The sequence below is a fragment of the Schistocerca nitens genome, chromosome 1 (assembly GCF_023898315.1).
Source record: "Schistocerca nitens isolate TAMUIC-IGC-003100 chromosome 1, iqSchNite1.1, whole genome shotgun sequence".
Taxonomy (NCBI): domain Eukaryota; kingdom Metazoa; phylum Arthropoda; class Insecta; order Orthoptera; family Acrididae; genus Schistocerca; species Schistocerca nitens.
Window position 1 is genome coordinate 381676140 of NC_064614.1, and position 19966 is coordinate 381696105.

The 19966-nt window shown below is 44.9% G+C and overlaps 1 protein-coding gene across 1 annotated transcript in view; it reads left to right on the forward strand.

Annotated features, from left to right (window-relative positions):
* Positions 1-5211: 5211 nt before the first annotated feature.
* Positions 5212-19966, forward strand: part of LOC126249053 (G-box-binding factor-like) — a 231931-nt gene continuing 217176 nt past the window's right edge. The window contains exon 1 of the mRNA XM_049950690.1: positions 5212-5372. Within this exon, the coding sequence (XP_049806647.1) occupies positions 5351-5372 (22 nt within the window). The 5' untranslated portion in view covers positions 5212-5350. The remainder of the gene's footprint in view (positions 5373-19966) is intronic.

A 19966-nucleotide genomic window follows, 5' to 3' on the forward strand; every position in this document is an offset into this window, starting at 1 on the left:
CAGTTAGTCAAAGAACTTAACTGAACAAGTGTCTAAGTGGCCATGAAAGTCACTTGTAATAGGACTAAAATAATTTATAATGAAATCATATCTGTAGGGCCCCTAGAGGACAGAATACTGTTTGCAGCAAGACGAATATCAACACAGACAGTGCATCGGTGTCTGCAGCGCCAAGCGCCAGGAATTGTCAACTGGGTGACCACTGTTGCGGCTTCGCTTGGTGCAGCAATAGAGACAGGCTGGCCCTCTGTAGTACATCCAGCGGTGACACTGGATGAAAAATACGTCCTGGTTCTATGTGCAGGATGACGATGGAGGTATTCGTGTGTGGAGGCTCTGAGGAGAAAGAACGTTGCAAGATTGCATTTGTCATCTTTGTCCAGGTGCAGCAATTGGCGTAATAATTTGAAGTGTTCTTAGATATACAACGCATTCACCTCTGGTTTGCGTAGTTGGTAATTTGTTTTTGTGGAAACGGTTCCTTAACATATGTAAAATCATAATGAAAGACCCATTTGACAAGAATATTTAATCGTGGCTGAGGAATGTGTTACATAACCGTACTAGTTATTGTTGGTAAGGAGAGGAAGGAAGATTGGATTTAACGTCCCTTCGACATCGAGATCATTAGAGACGGAACGCAAGCTCGGATTGTGTCAAGGATGGGGAAGGAAATCGGCAGTGTCCTTTCAAAGGAACCATCCTGGCATTTGTCTGGAGCGATTTAGGGAAATAACGGAAAACCTAAAACTTAATGGCCAGACGCGAATTTGAACCGTCGTCCTCCCGAATGCGTCTAGCGTGCTAACCACTGCGACACACTGCTCGATCATGATTGTTGGTAGCTGACTAATGGGACATTATTGTTCATTTATTCTTCTATTTGGAAAACACGCATTATATACAAAGAGGACGTTGAGAGCAAATTTGGGACGGTGCAGAAACACTCGGGCAGTCAGAGGATCAAAAGGGCGCGCTAGGAGAGATGCAGCTCAATGGCTCGCAGGCTGCTAGACAGCGTTTTGTAATCCCGCCTGGGGCACCCGGAGTATTACAGACAAAAACAGAAAGGATCTTATGTGGCGCAAGCCCCCAGAAGTGACTGATTTACAACCTCGGATTGGAAGGAGGAGGAATGCTTTTTAGTAGGAGGAAATGTTGTGCACAAAAGTAGAAAACTGAGATTTTGTCCGGAAAGAACCAGACGCCACAGGTAAATGTCTCGAAAATGAAATGGGAACACACAGTTTTGGGCCTTTGAAGATGTGAGAAGCAGCTGGACGTTTAACTTCACAAAAACCAAACGTTCACGTAACTTAAGAGTCGCTGGGATTGGGAAACATAAATAAACTAGCGATTAGACAGAAAAGCTCTGTTTTGACGATGACGACCCGCCTCGTTGGTCACAGAGAGAGAGGGAAAGAAAGTGAGATGACTTTTTTCTGTGTTAAGCGGTAGAGCGCACGTTACTTGTTAACCAACTAGAGGATAGCCCAGAGGACATTAGTATTTTCTAAGGAGCAGTTCTACCACTGAGTGCTCGAAAGATACGAAGCCCAGCCAATCTAAATATAGCCAGGGATGTAAAATGTGGCATTGCGAGGTTTGCTTTCACTGAACATTCGATCAGAAATTACTTGACCTTTGGGTGTCTTCATCTTCGGGAGGTTTTGCCATCAGATTTCGCTTTTGAGAGCCGCCAATGGCCTGCCGCTGTCTGAGCTGATGTATCGAGGGACTTTTCAGATTGATTTGCATTTTGCCATTGGTGAGGGTCGTTGGTGCCGACAGTGACTGATTCTGCAGTCACTTCAGTCTCCACCTATAGTTTGGTGAGAATGAGCGGCAACTGCGAGACATTGCGTATGGGCATTAAAGTCACTTTACAGTATTTCGATTCGATTACTTCAAGCTTCCTTTTACTGACTTGCATTTACGGTCAATGAACAGTCTGCTTTCAGCTCCAGCCACACATGCAACATATTCCGTTCTGTACTACTACCTGTCTTTTCAGTTAACATCATGACAATCAGGGTGCAACTTCGCAATTGCAACTACTTCACTTGCGCTATTATTAGAATCTTTCCCACCGACCCCTTTGTTAGATGTGCAGAGTCATTATAGTAATATTGTAATTGGTTGTCAAGCGTTTTACGAGTAGCTTTAACGGAATAAACTGAAGTAATTCTGAATTTTGGAGGGTGTTAAATTAATGTATGTCAAATATGGGGTCCAATTACATATACAGGGTGTTACAAAAAGGTACTGCCAAACTTTCAGGAAACATTCCTCACACACAAATAAAGAAAAGATGTTATGTGGACATGTGTCCGGAAAACGCTTAATTTCCATGTTAGAGCTCATTTTAGTTTCGTCAGTATGTACTGTACTTCCTCGATTCAAATTGTAATTTTTCACAATCAACATGTGTGGGCTGACGAGAGTCCGCACGCAATTGTGCAATCACGTCATCAACACAGATGTTCTGTGAACGTTTGGGCAAGCATTGTTGGTGATGTCTTGATTGGGCCCCATGTTCTTCCACCTACGCTCAATGGAGCACGTTGTCATGATTTCATACGGGATAGTCTACCTGTGCTGCTAGAACATGTGCCTTTACAAGTGCGACACAACATGTGGTTCATGCACGATGGAGCTCCTGCACATTCCAGTCGAAGTGTTCGTACGCTTCTCAACAACAGATTCGGTGACCGATGGATTGGTAGAGGCGGACCAATTCCATGGCCTCCACGCTCTCCTGACCTCAACCCTCTTGACTTTGATTTATAGGGGCATTTGAAAGCTCTTGTCTACGCAACCCCGGTACCAAACGTAGAGAGAGACTCTTCGTGCTCGTATTGTGGACGGCTGTGATACAATACGCCATTCTCCAGGGCTGCATCAGCGCATCAGGGATTCCGTGCGACGGGGGGGGGGGGGGGGGTGGATGCATGTATCCTCGCTAACGGAGGACATTTTGAACATTTCCTGTAACAAAGTGTTCGAAGTCACGCTGGTACGTTCTGTTGCTGTGTGTTTCCATTCCATGATTAATGTGATTTGAAGAGAAGTAATAAAATGAGCTCTAACATGGAAAGTAAGCGTTTCCGGACACATGTCCACATAACATATTTTCTTTCTTTGTGTGTGAGGAATGTTTCCTGAAAGTTTGGCCGTACCTTTTTGTAACACTCTGTATAACTTCCTCCACCCACCAAGTTAACTTACACAGGCGTTACATTTCTGACATGTTAAGGCTGATGGCTGTGTCCTATTTTCGAGAACTGCACGATGTTATCTTTCAGCAAACTGACGCAGTATCGCGTGTTTTCACTGCTGTTCTAACCTTCCTAGGTGCAGTTCTTGACAGTTGCTCTGGGTACCACATTCTCCAGATGTTTCACCCGATGAAGACTTCCGGTGATGGACTGTCGAGAGATAATCATGCCAAACACTACGATTTATGAACTCTGGCATAGAGATGAAGCGTATAGAATGTCGTAATCTTATCTGTCGTCCAAAGTCACAAGTAGATCGCACGTATTTATGGTATATACAGCGCTCGACTAAAAATGTAAATGGCAGAAACGGGAGTTCCAAATGGCCATACATCCAAAAATTATAGCAGTTTTCGAGGGCCGGGGGAGGCCCGAGCCGTTTACGTTGGCATCGCTTCCAAGCATCGGCTGATGCAGTAGAAAGGGTACAGAACTGTAATCGGAGGTCGTGGGTCCGAGTCCAAACACGGAAAAATTTTTGTTTTAAATTTTTGCGTTACTTATACTGCAAATAAAACAAAAAAATACTCAGTACGTTGCATTTATTAATATTTTCGTAATAGCCATGAAAAGGAAAGGCAAAGGAAAATTTGAGATTGTAAATACACGTCAAGAAAGGGATTGTAAGGCGTACATGAGCACTTCGCATATAAACTTACATACTTTTATTATTTTATAGTTGACTATTTAAACGTGCTGGGTTAATAGTCACCGTAAAAACGGGGGAAGCGTTAGTTTTCTCGGCACCTTGCACACTTTAGAAACCCCACATTTTTACAATTCATGGTTGTTTTAAGGTTTTACACAAAAACATAAAAGGTTCTCTCTGATCGCACAGTTTAGCACTAAACCAAGCGTAATGCATCATTTCACCAACTATTGGCGAAGATAGTTCGTGATGTGCAATGGAACTTACTTCTCGGTATGTGACTTCTCCTTCTTTCTCAAGGACGTAAGAGCTGTTACTGAAGCTCTTTGATCAAATTTTTAAGCTGACAATAAAAATAGACATCGCAGGGTGGCACTAGCGGTGTGCATTTCGTGGGAATCACTTGAATACTGCACAACGGCAATCTTTCTTCATCTTGAAAAATCTCGTCGTATGGTTGTGAACTTGTTTATCCTCCCCACGAGTCAGGTAACACAAGAAATTTGTTCTCCTGCAAACAGGGTTTCATCGCATATATATTGGACGTTATCTCCGTTTATATGCAGAGTAAGAAACGTGAGAACTGAAAATGAAAAATAAACTTTCCGCTTACAGATTCGGTTCCACGACCCTGGGATTAGTGTTCTGTACTCTCTCCACCGGCTACTGTTTCGAAACTACGTTCCCGTAAGTGACTCATACCTCTCCCGATCCACGCCAAAAAATTATACACTTTTTTAGACGCTCGGTAATCTGCGGTTCCCAATTTAGTCATTCTCATTTCTGAACAAAATTGCATATACCACAAATTTTGAAGAAATCGATGATGACAAGTGGGCGGGGTCCTCTGGTCAGTGCGACTCGAAGCCCCTCCGGATTAGAGCCGTTGTTACTGCCAGGGGTGTCACCTTTGTGTTTTAAATTTCGCACCCTGTGCACTCCCAACTCGACTACGAATTTTATCATGTATTCTTCCTATTATACTGGACAAGCACAATAAGAAGAATTGTGTTATTTGCTATACTTGCTGGTGCTGCTTCTTAATCGCCAGCAGTGTGTTCCCAGTAGGGACTCCCTCTGCCCCACTACCATGGAATATTAGTCGAACAGTTAGATTTACCGTGAGAGCTGATAAAAAGAGAGAAAGAAAATAGCGTCAGCGTGTGGAAGGAGCGCCGTGACCTCTGACAGTGCGCCCGGGCGGAGCGGCTCGGCGGTGGTTGCGCACGCAGCCGGCAGACTGCGCTGACGTCGCGGAGGAGGGCCCGGCAGCGCTGCGCAGCCCAGACTGCACACTTCGACACTCGACAGCTGACGGCGCGGGCGCACGGCCCGCTGTTCATCCCGACGACGTGCACGCACAGCCGGCACCATTTACTGTTGGCTCAGCTCGTCCGCCAACACGGCCAGACCCTCCTATGTCATGCCAGGAGGTGTCAAAAAGGGTGAGTGCGCCGCTCTCACTTCGCAGCCGCTCCGCGACGCCCCCTCTACCTGTGGCGTTTCAGCGTGCCGCACGTCGCTAAAAGCCTGCCAATTGCCCGCAAAGAAGCTAGCGTCGCGTTTACACAGAGATATGTGTCTGTTACGTGTTTGTAATTCATTTCATTTTCCTCGTTATGACTTAAGTTTCGTCGCAAACTGTTAATGCGTATTAACATTACATCGAATGTAGCACTGTTGGTAACTGCAGAATATTGACCGTAATTTTGTCGTGTTCTGCTTCCCTTGCGTCAGCGTCTGATAATCAGCAGTCAATAACTCGTATTACCATCATAACCCACTCCTCCTTTTCCACTCCACTCCATTCACAGACGGTCCAGTCTTTGGTGGTCGTCGTAATTAATTTCGTCGTTGCGATCCTTTTGTGTATATAAGGAAAGGAACTTCGGTTTAGAAGACAGATTATCGAAATTTTAAGACGTGATTCACAACAGCGATCTTATTGTTTGCATTTGGAATTTTTTAGTGTCTTTATTGCATAGAGCGTAACTTACTTGAACGGTATTATCGATCGTTTATACTTCTCTAGTCCCCTGGAAGGATTTCTTGGACTGGCCTTTGTCATCGTCCGCTGCGTCACGAGGCAGAGACTGTCGTTTAGAATCTCACGCCGGCCATGGGCGTGGGTTTTGAACTTACCGTTATTTTATATACAGTAAAATAAAATTCGCAATTCTTCCTTGCTTATTCTTCATGTGAAATACATTGAGCAAATGAACAATTTGAAAAGTAATTGTATGTAATTAAAATGTGTGGTAAATATTTCTAAAGATGCTAGAGATTGAAATATTAATGTGCTACCTGAATGATAGAAGTAGCCGAACGGAAATTAATATGAACTTACAGTTACCTCTTTCTTAAATAAGCTTCATATCCTCCGAATTATTCTGTTTTAATTTGTGTTTCGCTTTAAAATATTCAACTCATCGCCAGAGCTAGTTCGCAGTTGCTCAAACAGAAGGTGATTTTTATACTCATAGAATTGAATGTTATTCTGAAAAAAAAATTGTGAGTAAATATTTACTTCGAAAATACATCATGAATCAATGACTGGAAGTTTTATTGAATTTTCAACAGAACGACTGTTCAGTCTCGGAAGTACACAGTCTTCTTTCGGAACGAAATAGCGCATCTAGAGTGCTGGGTGCATTTCATTATGACTATATGCCTCATCGAGGACTTAACCTGCACAGAAATACATGTTTTGTATGGCATTATTTCCTTTTTGCCTCGGAAGAGTGACAGTCCGTTTTCTGAAATTTGATATGTTTGTGTGACGCATTAAAAGGCTGAAGATGAGAACGTGTTTTTTTACGGTTTCTACATTCAAGATGATCTCATTCTTTCTCGTTAGTGTTTCCAATCTCAAATCGTTTCAGAGCGTACTAAATCGTTTTTCCAGTAATGCACGAAACAAGGGGTGACGGTTTACCACAGCAGTGGGCGGACGCATGCCGTCCTCCCCCTGGTGGAGGAATAGCCTCTCCCGCCCACGGACTGCCGTGGCGCCCGTAGGTTGGGGCGAGCACTACAGCCGTTGCTTGCTTCCAACTCTGAATCGTCCATTAGTTTAGTTGGGGAGCTCTATAATGCTATATTTATAACTGTTTACTTGTTATGATCTCACATGTCGATCGCTTTACGTTTTTCTCAGTCTATGCAAAATTTGAAATTATAAAGATATTACTGTGTGTAAAACTGAAATTTACTTTGGATGCTCGTATTTATACAACGATCCCATAAGAATTAACTTAAACCTTAAAGTCCAACATTACTACGTTGTACTGTACTATCAGTTTTTACAGTTTCAGGACGTTAGAGATCGAATCGTCGCATTGCTGCATTTTCGACTTGCTCTAGGATGACTTGCCTCTCTTATACATTCATAAAATAAATTTTGAGTCCATTTTCCAGTAAAACGGTTGTACCCGTACAGTGCAGCAGAGAGCAGCTAGAGAGTGGAACAGCTATGGAGCATTAATTTTATGTTTTTATTTTTTAGAGGTTGGTGTAGAATTGGTGCTGGCAGCATCTTAATACAAGGGTGGGGTAAAAAGCGTTAAAGTAACTTGTGTAAGGATACGCAAAGCACATAATAGCTGATAACAGATCGTAACAGCACATCACAGTAATGAGCTATAAATATTAAAATGCAATATCATGGAAGCACCATTCAAAGAAACTTCGAATTAAAATTTCAGCAACAGGAATGATGGTGAGAAAACAACGAATTTTACTTATTGTCCCTATACAATATACACTACTAGCCATTAAAATTCCTACACCAAGGAGAAATGCAGATGATAAACGGGTATTCATTGGACAAATATATTATACTAGACCTGACATGTGATTACATTTTCACACAATTTAGGTGCATAGATCCTGAGAAATCAGTACCCAGAACAACCACCTCTGGCCGTAATAACGACCTTGATACGCCTGGGCGTTGAGCCAAACAGAGCTTGGATGGCGTGTACAGGTACAGCTGCCCATGCAGCTTCAACACGATACCACAGTTCATCAAGAGTAGAGACTGACGTATTGTGACGAGCCAGTTGCTCGGCCACCATTGACCAGACGTTTTCAATTGGTGAGACATCTGGAGAGTGTGCTGGCCAGGGCAACAGTCGAACATTTTCTGTATCTAGAAAGGCCCGTACAGGACCTGAAACATGCGCTCGTGCATGTAGGGTTTCGCAGGGATCGAATGAAGGGTAGAGCCGTGGGTCGTAACACACCTGAAATGTAACGTCCACTGTTCAAAGTGCCGTCAATGCTAACAAGAGGTGACCGAGACGTGTAACCGATGGCACACCATACCATCACGCCGTGTAATATGCCAGTATGGCGATGACGAACACACGCTTCCAATGTGCGTTTACTGCGATGTCACCAAACACGGATGCGACCATCATGATGCTGTAAACAGAACCTGGATTCATCCGAAAAAATGACGTTTTGCCATTCGTGCACCCAGGTTCGTCGTTGAGTACACCATCGCAGGCGCTCCTGTCTGTGATGCAGCGTCAAGGGTAATCGCAGCCATGGTCTCCGAGCTGATAGTCCATGCTGCTGCAAACGTCGTCGAACTGTTCGTGCCGATGGTTTTTGTCTTGCAAATGTTCCCATCTGTTGACTCAGGGATCGAGACGTGGCTGCACATTCCGTTACAGTCATGTGGATAAGATGCCTGTCATCTCGACTGCTAGTGATACGAGGCCGTTGGGATCCAGCACGGCGTTCCGTATTACCCTTCTGAACCCACCGATGCCATATTCTGCTAACAGTCGTTGGATCTCGACCAACGCGAGCAGCAATGTCGCGATACGCTAAACCGCAGTCACGATAGGCCACAATACGACCTTTATCCAAGTCGGAAACGTGATGGTACGCATTTCTCCTCCTTACACGAGGCATCACAACAACGTTTCAGCAGGCAACGCCGGTCAACTGCTGTTTGTGTATGAGAAATCGGTTGGAAACTTTCCTCGTGTCAGCACGTTGTAGATGTCGCTACCGGCGCCAACTTTGTGTGAATGCTCTGAAAAGCTAATCATTTGCATATCACAGCATCTTATTCCTGTCGGTTAAATTTCGCATCTGTAGCACGTCATCTTCGTGATGTAGCAATTTTAATGGCCAGTAGTGTAGTAGGAAGAATACACGACGGTCACTCAGTAAGTAATGTAACACTTTTTTTATGAAAGCTTGTTGGTTTTATTCAGGATACCAATAAAACATATTATTCTCCACTCTTTTGTCTACAAAACCCTGTTTTCCAACATAACTTCCGTTCACTGCGACGACCTTACGGCACCTTACTGGGAGGGCCGTTATGCCCGCATGGTACCACTCTACCGGCGAACTACACAGTAAACGTCTTTCTGCATCAATAACCTCATCATCCACGTAATGCTTCCCGCTCAGTGTGTCCTTCATTGTACCAAACAGATGGACTTATTCAATCAGACGGCGAGGACACAGCGGGCACACACACATCTGAGTACCATGACTGGTGGGCGAGTGTGTCAACCCTACCAACAGAGACGTCCAGTTGAGCAGCGAGTCGTCAGATCACCTTGGATGACTGTATCCACAAGTTAAATAAATGCAAGAGTGACAGCTGTATGCGGCCGGCAGCCACGCAGGAGATCGGACATGTTTGCGCCACCATGTTGCGATGATGACAGATGCCTAGCCCAACGACTCACCGTGCTTTTCTTCACTGTCAGGTCTCCGTGCGTAGACACTCTGCATGCGCCTATGAATATCTGTGATTCTCTGGATGTCCGCCAGAAGAAACTCAATGACGGCTCTCTGCTTGGAACGCACTCCCGTTACAGACGCCATTTTGAAGGCTACGTATAGCGCCGCTACCTACGGGAACTTCATGAAACTGTAGGGGGCTGAAACGGGGATATTACACGATGTCCCACAACAAGTTCCGAATTTTTTCAACCGAAACTGGCGGAGTAAAATAGGTGTTGCTTTACTTATTGAATGCCCCTCGTATCATTAAATTGGCATTGATTTTCGGGTGTACACTGAGCTGCCACCAGCAATGGCTATATCTCGGATGGGCATCGATCCGAAATAAGCTTGGCTGACAAATAAGGGCAACAAGCGGTTTAGCGTTGAAAGATAGTCATCGACAACTTAACGACATGGTACAACACCGATGTTGACACATCACAAAATCAGCGCATGCTATCCAAATGATCAGTTCTGTAAGGAAGACGTGATGGTTTTGTGTTCCCAATGGTATCCAATAAACGTGCCCACCAGAAGCAATATGGGACTTAACATCTGAGGTCGTCAGTCCCCTAGAACTTATAACTACCTAAGCCTAACTAACCTACGGACATCTCACACATCCATGCCTGGGGCACGATTCGAACCTGCGACCGTAGCAGCAGCGCAGTTCCGGACTGAAGCGCCTAGAACCGCTTGGCCACAACGGCCGGCTTCCAGAAGCCAGGCGCCGATTTTTCAGGCTGGCGCTAATCATCGACAAGCGGGATAGTCTGCGAACACCCTCCTTCCTACCCTCTCTTTCTCTTCCTGACTAGCCTATTACATTCTAGGACCAATAAAGTTCCACAAAAATGGTGTATTTACACCGATAATTTTTAATAAATAGGGTCATCTTTCCTCTTGTAAAACCAGTCTGGCCCTGAGGAAGATCGTTGTTTTATGATTTATATTCGAAGTATTTTATTTTATACAGAGACATGGCACAGAACCCAAAATACATTTCATCATATATCCTAACACTTGTGCTCAACGGCTTGTGGACCATGCCCGAAGAGCACAAATAAAAATATGTTCATTAAAAATGAGGTTTCTTTAGTCTTCAGTTTTCTGAGTAGTTTGATGTGACCCGCCGCTTCATTTCAGAGTAGCATTCGCATCCTAGATCCTGAATTACTTGTTGGATGTTCACCGTCCAACAAAAAAAGGGAAGTACCAAGAAGACATGGTCACATGTCGACGTAACTTCGTACTGTACACACCATCGATGGGTATCTAAATTGATAGAACTGTAATTCACTGTGATCTGCAAACAGTCACCAGAGTGTCGTTCGTGTAGTGTTGTTACCAGGCCTGTCAGGGTATATATGGGGCGTGAACAGCGTCATATGTTGAGTGATTACGGTTATGGACACGGTGATACGGCGTATTCGTGCGAGACAGCGTAATCATCACTTGACAAGAGTTTGAAAGGGGCCTCATTGTGCCTCTCCATTTGGCCGGTTGGTCGACTAGTACACCATCCAGAATTGTTGGGCATTCGGATGTTGACATGGCCTGGTGGACTGCATAGGGACGTGGGGACAGGCACGCTCGTCATCAAGATTCCGGTCGACCACGCCTTCCCATCACAAGGGGCGAGTGCCGTATTGTGTGGCAAGCACATTGTAACTCCTTCACATCTGCGTCTGCCATTCGAGAACAAGTAATGGAATCTCTGCGTCGTCCCACATCACTTGTCTGAGACTAGCAGCGGCAGAACTATTGAATTACCGTCTCACACGTAGAATTCCCTAAGCCCTACGACAGAACGGCTGTTTCTGGAGGGGCACCATGACGGAGAAACGTGGACTGCTGATAAATGGCGTCGCACTGTGCTCAGCGAGGAATGGCGATTCCGCAGTATCCCGCACGACCATCGCCAGGATGGTGATCATGGCAGCAGTCCATTCTTCCATTGACTTGGAGAGACACAACGGTGTTACTCCTGCTGTCATCGTGTGGTGAACAATCGCGTTTGACTTCAAGTCGAAGCTGATAGTAATTGAGGGAACTCTGACGGCATAGCCGTACATCATGAATATCCTGCGTCTTCATGTATTACCGCTCAAGCGACGGTATCATGGAGCCATTTTCCAACAGAACAATGGTCGCCTATATATGACACGTATCTTTATGAACTGCCTGTGTTCAGGTACCCCTGTGGCCAGCACGAATCCAGATCTGACGCAGATAGTATGTGTGGGTTCAGTTTGGATGTCATCTCCATCCCGCTGCTAGTATCACGGATATCAAGCACCCAGTGAAACAGTTGTGGGCCAGATTGCCTCAGCAGAGGATACAACATTTTTACGACATCCTTTCCAGCAGAATCAGGACAGGCATCGAGACCAGAAGAGGTGTAACAGCATACTTCCAAGTTCTTCGTAAATTTGACAGTAATCACTTAAATAATATCACATACCCTCTCAACTCATGAAATTTCATTTAAATTCCTTACCCCCTTCTGGGAGTTCCGTTTTTTTCTTTTTGCAATTTACTCCAATCTTTGCCTTCGCATGCAGTTTTTACCCCCTACAGCCCCATCTAGTACTGTGGGAATTATTGCCTGAAGTCTTAACATGTGTCCTATCATCCTGTCGCTTCTTCTAGCCAATGTTTTCCACATATTTCTTTCATCGTCAGTTTTAAGGTGGTCCTCCTTATTCCTTAACAGTCCACCTAATTTTCATCTTTCTATAGCATCACATTTCAAACACTTCTATTCTCTTCTCTCCCGTGTTCCCACAGTCCATAATTCACTATCCTACAATGCTATGCTCCAAGTGTACATTATCAGACAGACAATCATCATAGGCTGCACAACCCCCTCCTTCCGCCTCCTAGATTTCTACCTTACTATGGCCACCCCACTGCCCTCACTCCCACCCTCAAGTACCTCGGCATCATCCTCAACCACTGCCTTTCCTGGACCCCCCCAAGCCAAGGCACATAACCGTCTCTGTCTCCTCAAACTCCTCTCTGGTCGAACATGGGGATTAGACACTTCCACTATCCTACATACCTATAAGCCCCTTATCTGCTCCATCCTATGTTAAGCCCACCCTGCTTGGACCTTCGTCCCCCCCCCCCCCCACGTACTACAAATCCCTACAAATCCTTGAGCACCTCACTGATCGCATTCGTCTCCAATCCCGCATGCGGATCCCTTATGATCTGATACCCTTCCCCAATCTCCTCCTGTTCCTAGAATGAATGTGGATCCTATATGCCTCCCACAAACTGGATCCCCCCCATCCTTTGGTTTCCCCCATCCTCTCGCACCCTAGCCCGCTGCTGAGCCTGTACCAGTGTCCCGCCTGGTCTCCATCTCCACACGTTCCATACCCTCGCCCAGCTCCCCCTCCCGGATGATGTCCTCGTGCCTTCCATCTACCCCTCCTACCAGATCTAATCCCTCCTTCTTCTCCCCCCTCCTCAGGGCTCCCTCTCTCCCTCCCTCTCCCCCTTCCCTTCTTCCTTCTATTCCGCTGCCGAACACCTTCTTTTTCCTTTTCACCCCTCCCCCATGGGCTTCCAGCTCCTTTCCTTCTCCCCTCCACTGCCCCCCTCCTACCGCCCTCCTGGTTTCCCCCTACCATCTCTTCCCCCTTCCCCCCCCCTCCTCCCTTCACCTGGTGGTAGGTCCCGTTCGGTGCAGTGATTTTTATTGTTTTCATTGTGGTGTCAGTGTTACTCCAGTACCGTGTGCAGCGCTACATTCCACCAGCACCAGCATTGTCGCCAGCGTCATTCATTTGTGTTCCCGCTGTGGTGTTTCTTTGTTTTTCGGTCGACTCACAGTGTTCATTCTCTGCATGTGTGTGGCTCTTGTCTATGTTGTTTTTAAATCAACCGTTTCTACTCATCTATTTTTGTTCTTGTTAATTCATCAGTTCATACCATGCTATGTTATGTGTTATTTTCTCATTTGCCTATGTTTTCTCTGTAACTCACTTGGCTGAAGAGTGGTGTATTGTGCTGCTGCCAGCCCGCCCCTTTTTGGGGAGTGAAATACCAATAAAGAAAAAAAAATGTCAGAAATTTCCTCCTCAAATTAAGACCCACACCTCCTTTCTTCACCCATAGGTTGTTATCTTGGTCTCAAGGCAGAAGAATTCCTTGTCTTCGTCTATTTTGCAGTCCCAAATGTTGTTGGTACTTCTATCGATAATCTCATTTCTGCTACACCTAATTAGTTTCGTCCGTCTTCGGCTTACTCTCAATCTATATTCTTTACTAATTCGACTACTCATTCTATTCAACAGTTGCTGCATATCTTCTTGACTTTTACTAAAGAAAAGAAAATCATCACCGAATCTTATCACTGATGAACCTTCACCCTGAATTGTAATGCCACTCTTGAACCTTCCTTTTTTCCATAATTGATTCTTTGATGCATAGAATGAACAGTGGAAGCGAAAGATTACAGACCTGCTTTTAATCCGAGCACTTTGTTCTTGGTCTTCCAGTCTTATTCTTACCTCTTGATTCTTGCACATATTGTATATTACCCATCTTCTTTTCCAGTCTTCTGTAAAGTGTTATTAACAGCAGCTTGGTTATATGAGCTGTATTCGATAAAGTGTGGATGATATTTATCCAGAAGTCTAAGTGTCGCCTCGACAGTAATAAATGTTTTCCCTGTGTTGGAATCACGCAACTGTGTTAGTGCAAGATGTGGACACAGGGTGATACATGGGGATCTGGGTCGTTCTGGGAGGTGTGTTCGGATAGCCGAACTCTTGCGTAGAGCGGGGAATACGGGTTCGAGTCCCAGTCCAGCATGTATCTTCATGTCACCAGTAAACTGTGTGCAGCCGAAGTCTAATTGTACTCACAATTGCGAATGCATTTCTTCTATGTGTCGTATGTGTTTTATTGAATAATTCCGGACGACACAACCTGTCCTTGTCGGAAATAGCAGTGTAGCGGATGCCATTTGCTGTTAGGAACAAATAGCTGCATAGTATGTATCCTGTGAATTAAGTCAAGGAGCCATTGATTTAGTAGTGAGGCCAAGTAACCATTCATTCGGTAGATGACAGAACAAGTGACAGTCTTTGAATTTGTCGCTGAATTAGGCATCTTAGGTATTTTATTTAATAGTGACTAGAACAAGAACCCAGGTGACAACGGTTTCTTGATTGTGGGAAGCCCATGCGTAATAGGACGGAATCACAGTGGAAGCGGTTTTGATAGCAAAAAGTTAGTTTGTGGTTAACTCATGGATATATTTGTTAAGGTTTTTTTTGGTCAAATAACTCGCTTATAAATACGTGTAATGTTAAATGATGGCATCTTGCTACTCTGCCAAATGAACACCCCTGTTTAAAGATCTTTCTCTGTTCCCCAACGCAATATACACCTACAAGCCGAAACGTTATGGCCTCTGCTTAATACATGTTGGTCCACCTTTGGAGAGTAGTACAACAGCGATTTTGCGCGCCATGAATTCGACACGTCCTTGACAGGAGAGGAGGCCGATGTGTTGAATTCGGTCTTCCGAAATTATTTCACTGCGGAAGATCGTAACAGGGTCCTTCCTTTCAGTATGATACGAACTTCGAAATGGCAGATACGGAGATAACCACCGCGGAATAGAAAAGCAACTACAATCTCTGGGTGGTGGAAGGGCATCAGGACCAGATGAGATCCCTATAAGATCCTACAAATATTATGCGAAAGAACTTTCTCCTCTTCTAGCAGCGGTTCATTACAGATCGCTGGAGCCACTGAGGGTACCTGGTGATTGGGAAAAAGAACAGGTCATTCCTGTTTTCAAGTAGGGCCGTAGGACAAATGCACATAATCATTGGCTTACATAGTTGAAGTCAATCTGCTGTAGAATTATGAAACATGTTTTATGCTCATGTATTATGATGTTTTTGGAGAACGAAAACCTCTATAAAAAAATGAACGTGGATTCCTCAGGCAGAGAGCTTGTGAAACTCAGCTCGCTCTGTTCCACTGTGAGATCCACAGCGCTGTAGGAGGCATCTGCGCTCAGGTTGATGCTGTGTTCATTGACTTCAGGAAGGCATTGGACACTGTCCACACTGGCGTTTAGTAAAAAAGAAACGAGTTTATCGAGTACCGCACCAGATTTGCAAGCGGAAACAAGACTTCCTTCCAGATGGGACTCAGCATCTCTCTCTTGACGGAACAAAATTGACTGATGTAGAGGTAATTACGGGGGTACCTCAAGGAAGTGTGCGGGACCGTTACTGTTTATAATGTATATAAATGACCTAGTAGAAAGCGTCGGAAGATCTTTAAGACTGTTCGCAGATGATGCGATTATCTATAAGAAAGTAGCAACCCCAGAAGACAGTATCGATTTTCTGACTGACCCGCAGAGCATTGATGAACGGTACAGGCTCTGGCAGCTGACCCTGAACGTGAATCAATCTAACATATTGCCCACACGTGGGAAAAGAAATCCACTACCCTACAACTACACTACTGATGAAAAACTGCTGGAAGCAGTGTCCTTAGTAAAAAGTGTGGGAGTAACTATCCAGAGCGGCCGGAAGTGAATGACCAAATAAAACGAATAGCAGGAAAAGCAGATGAAGATTGAGATTCATAGGAAGAATCCTAAGGAAATGTAACTCATCCACGAAGGAAGTAGTTTATAAGGCGCTTGTTCGAACGATTCTTGAGTGTTATTCATTCATATAGGATCTTCTCTATCTCGTCCATTAGTCCTATCTGGTGAGGATCCTCGCCAGGTAGCACTAATGGACGAGGTAGAGAAGATCCAACGAAGGGCGATGTGTTTCGACATGGGATTGTTTAGTCGGTTCGAAAGCGTTACAGAGATGTTCAACAAGCTCCAGTGGCAGATATTACAAGAGATATGTTGTGGATTACGGCGAGGTTTAGAAGTGAAATTGGAGAGAGAACTTTCCGGGAAGAGTAGGACAACATATTACTTCCTCCCACGTACATTTCGCGAAATGAGTAAAATGAGAAAATTCGAGAAATTAGAACTAATACAGAAGCTTACCGACACTCATTCTTCCCACGTGCCCCAATAACCTAGCGGTCTGGTCCATTGCCCCCTCTTTTAAACCAACCAACCAATCTTTCCACGTGCCATTCTTGAGTGGGACAGGATAGGGGGATCATTTAATGGTACCAAGAGCTACCTCCGCTTGCCGAGTACGATGCAGGTCTCGCCGTATGTAGCAGTAGACGTGTATATACAGCTCACACTCTCGTGAATTACGGGCTGGTTGTTTGTGAGCGCAGAGTTGGCGACCAATAACGTCCCGGGTGCGTTACAACGGGTTAAGATAAGGTGAAGCTAGCGACCGAGACACTAACATGAATTCACTACCATACTCCTCAGACCACTGTACCATGATTCTGGCCTCTTGACACAGATAGCTAACCTGCTGGAAGATATCATCGCTATCGGTGAAGACAACGAAGGGATGCAGGTGGCCTGCAATGATGTTTACGTAGTCCATAGCTGTCATTGTACCTTTCATAACAGCCACAGGTCCCACGGAAGCACAGATGAATATCCACAATATGCCCCCATCGGTGTGGGTCCATGGCGGTGCATGTTTCGAGCAACTGTTCTCCTGGATGACAGTTTTCGGCCACAACCATCGACCTGGTGTAGCAAGAAGCATGATTTGTTCGAAAAGCGACATGTATCCATTGGTCCAAGGTCCAATTGAGATGATCCGCACTTCTTTTTGGGTCATGGGCCTTACACCACCTATTGGCATCGAATTGGTCGAAGACAAACCTGCGAATTCGCCTATGGCAAAGAAGGCATGCCAAAAATTCTACATCTACATGATACACCGCAAACCAGCTAATGGTGTGTAGCGGAGGGTACTTCTGGTACCAGTAACTGATCCCTGTTAGGCTCGCGAATGGCGCTTGTGAAGGATGAATGTCGGTAAGCCTCTGTATTGGCTTTAATTTCTCGAATTTTCTCATCGTTGTCATTAAGCAAGATGATGTAAGAGGAAGTAACGTTACCCGACCCTTACCGGAAAGTACTCTCTAGAAATTGCAATAATAAACCTCTCCGTGATGCTGAACGCTTCACTTGTAATGTCTGCGGATGATGTTTGTTGAGCATTTCAGTAACGCTCTCGCGCCGACTAAACGATTCCGTTTCGAAGCGCACTACTCTTCTTTGAATCTTCTCTATTTCTACGATTGGACAAGTGCCTTGTAAAACACTTCCTTAGTGGATGAGTTTCATTTCCTTAAGATTCTTTCAATGAACTTGTCTGGCACTTGGTTTTCTTATTATTTGTTTTTATTTTTTTGGTTAGTAATTCCCCTTAAAGCTCCTCTGGATGATTACTCCTCGACATTTTTCGACAGATACTGTTTACAGCAGCTTCTCACCAATACTGTAGTTGTACAATAGTAAAGTATGTCTAGGGATGTCCGCTATATGCCGATGTTGCTGATACTGACCGGCAGCGTCTGAATCGAAACGGAGGATTTGATGTCAAGAAGATACTAGGTTGCGAGGTAGAAAGGCAGACCCTAGTCAACAGCGCCGACGCTATTCCAAGAAATGTTTGGGTCGCTCCTAATCAACCAAGTCCTGTCTATTGAACTACGAGAGATAGAAGATGGGGAAGCATTGCTATGAAGACATCTGACGAGGAGAGGCCCCCAGCGGTGGGATCAACTTTTTGAAACCATCTACACGGTTACTACAGCCTGGCGGGCCCTCGATTGCGAGTAACTGGCGAAAAGAAACCTCGGAATTTTGTGAGACATTCAATAGTGTTAAAAAAGTTGAGTTACATTGTCTAGTCGCATGGTGTAGTGGATTCGATGACACCTTCAGAGGCAGGAGGTCATGGGTTCGAATCTCGTCAGGTGCAGTAAATCTTTTATTTTTAAATATTCATCGAAAAGATCAAAGTCGTTTCGTTAATATTTTAAAAATAAAAAATTTGCTTCCCCTTACTAACTTCGAGCCCACAACATCCTGCATGTGAAGCTATTATCCTGTCTACTACACCACGCACCCATAATACGACCTTCTGTTAAGGTTATTGAGGATCACGTAAAATTCAGATTTTTTTGTCAATTAACTGCACGGTGAATGGCTGCAGAGTGTGATACCTGGGATCTTCATCACCGTAGATTTGATTAAAAATAGTCGATCCCATCACTGGGGAACTCTCCTTGTTAGACCAACAGTGGTGGCAGACTAAGAGCCACAGCGCATATACGGTGATGGCAACACCACAGTGGAGCCACAACATCCTCTACAATGGTCCAGCAACCGGTATGGTTTTCCCGCGGATCACGCAGATGAAGTGTGTTATTGAATATGGTGTTACCGTTCATACACTGTTTCAATTATTACTGTGTATACTAGTGAGTGAATAAGGGAAGTAAGGTATAGGATAATAATAGCTATAGACATACACTATGCGATCAAAAGTACCCAGATACCTGGCTGAAAATGAGTTAAAAGTTCGTGGCGCCCTCCATCAGTAATGCTCGAATTCAATATGGTGTTGGCCCACCCTTAACCTTGATGACAGCTTCCACTCTCACAGCCATATGTTCAGTCAGGTGCTGGAAGGTTTCTTGGGGAGTGGCAGCCCATTCTTCACGGAGTGTTGCACTGAGGAGAGGTATCGGTGTCGGTCACTGATGTCTGGCACTAAGTCGGCGTTCAAAAACATCCCAAAGATGTTCTTTAGGATTCAGGTCAGGACTCGGTGCAGGACAGTCCATTACAGGGATGTTAATGTCGTGTAACCACTCCGCCACAGGCCGTGCATTATGAACAGGTGCTCGATCGTTTTTAAAGATGCAAACGCCATCCCCGAATTGCTCTTTAACAATGTAGACCTATGTAGACCTGTGCTGTGATAGTGCCACGCTAAACAACAAGGGGTGCAAGCCCCCTCCATGGAAAACACAGCCACACCATAACACCACCGCCTCCGAATGGTACTGTTGGCACTACACACGCTGGGAGATGACGTTCACCGGGTATTCCCTATACCCACACCCTGCCATCGGATCTCCACATTGTGTACCGTGATTCGCAACTCCACACAACGTTTTTCCACTGTTCAATCGTCCAATGTTTACGGACCTTACTCCAAGCTTGGCATCATTTGGCATTTACCGGCGTGACCATGAAATCCAAGTGTACTCACCTCCCCCCAACTGTCATAGTACCTGCAGTAGATCCTGATGCAGTTTGGAACTCCTAGCCGGCCGCTGTGGC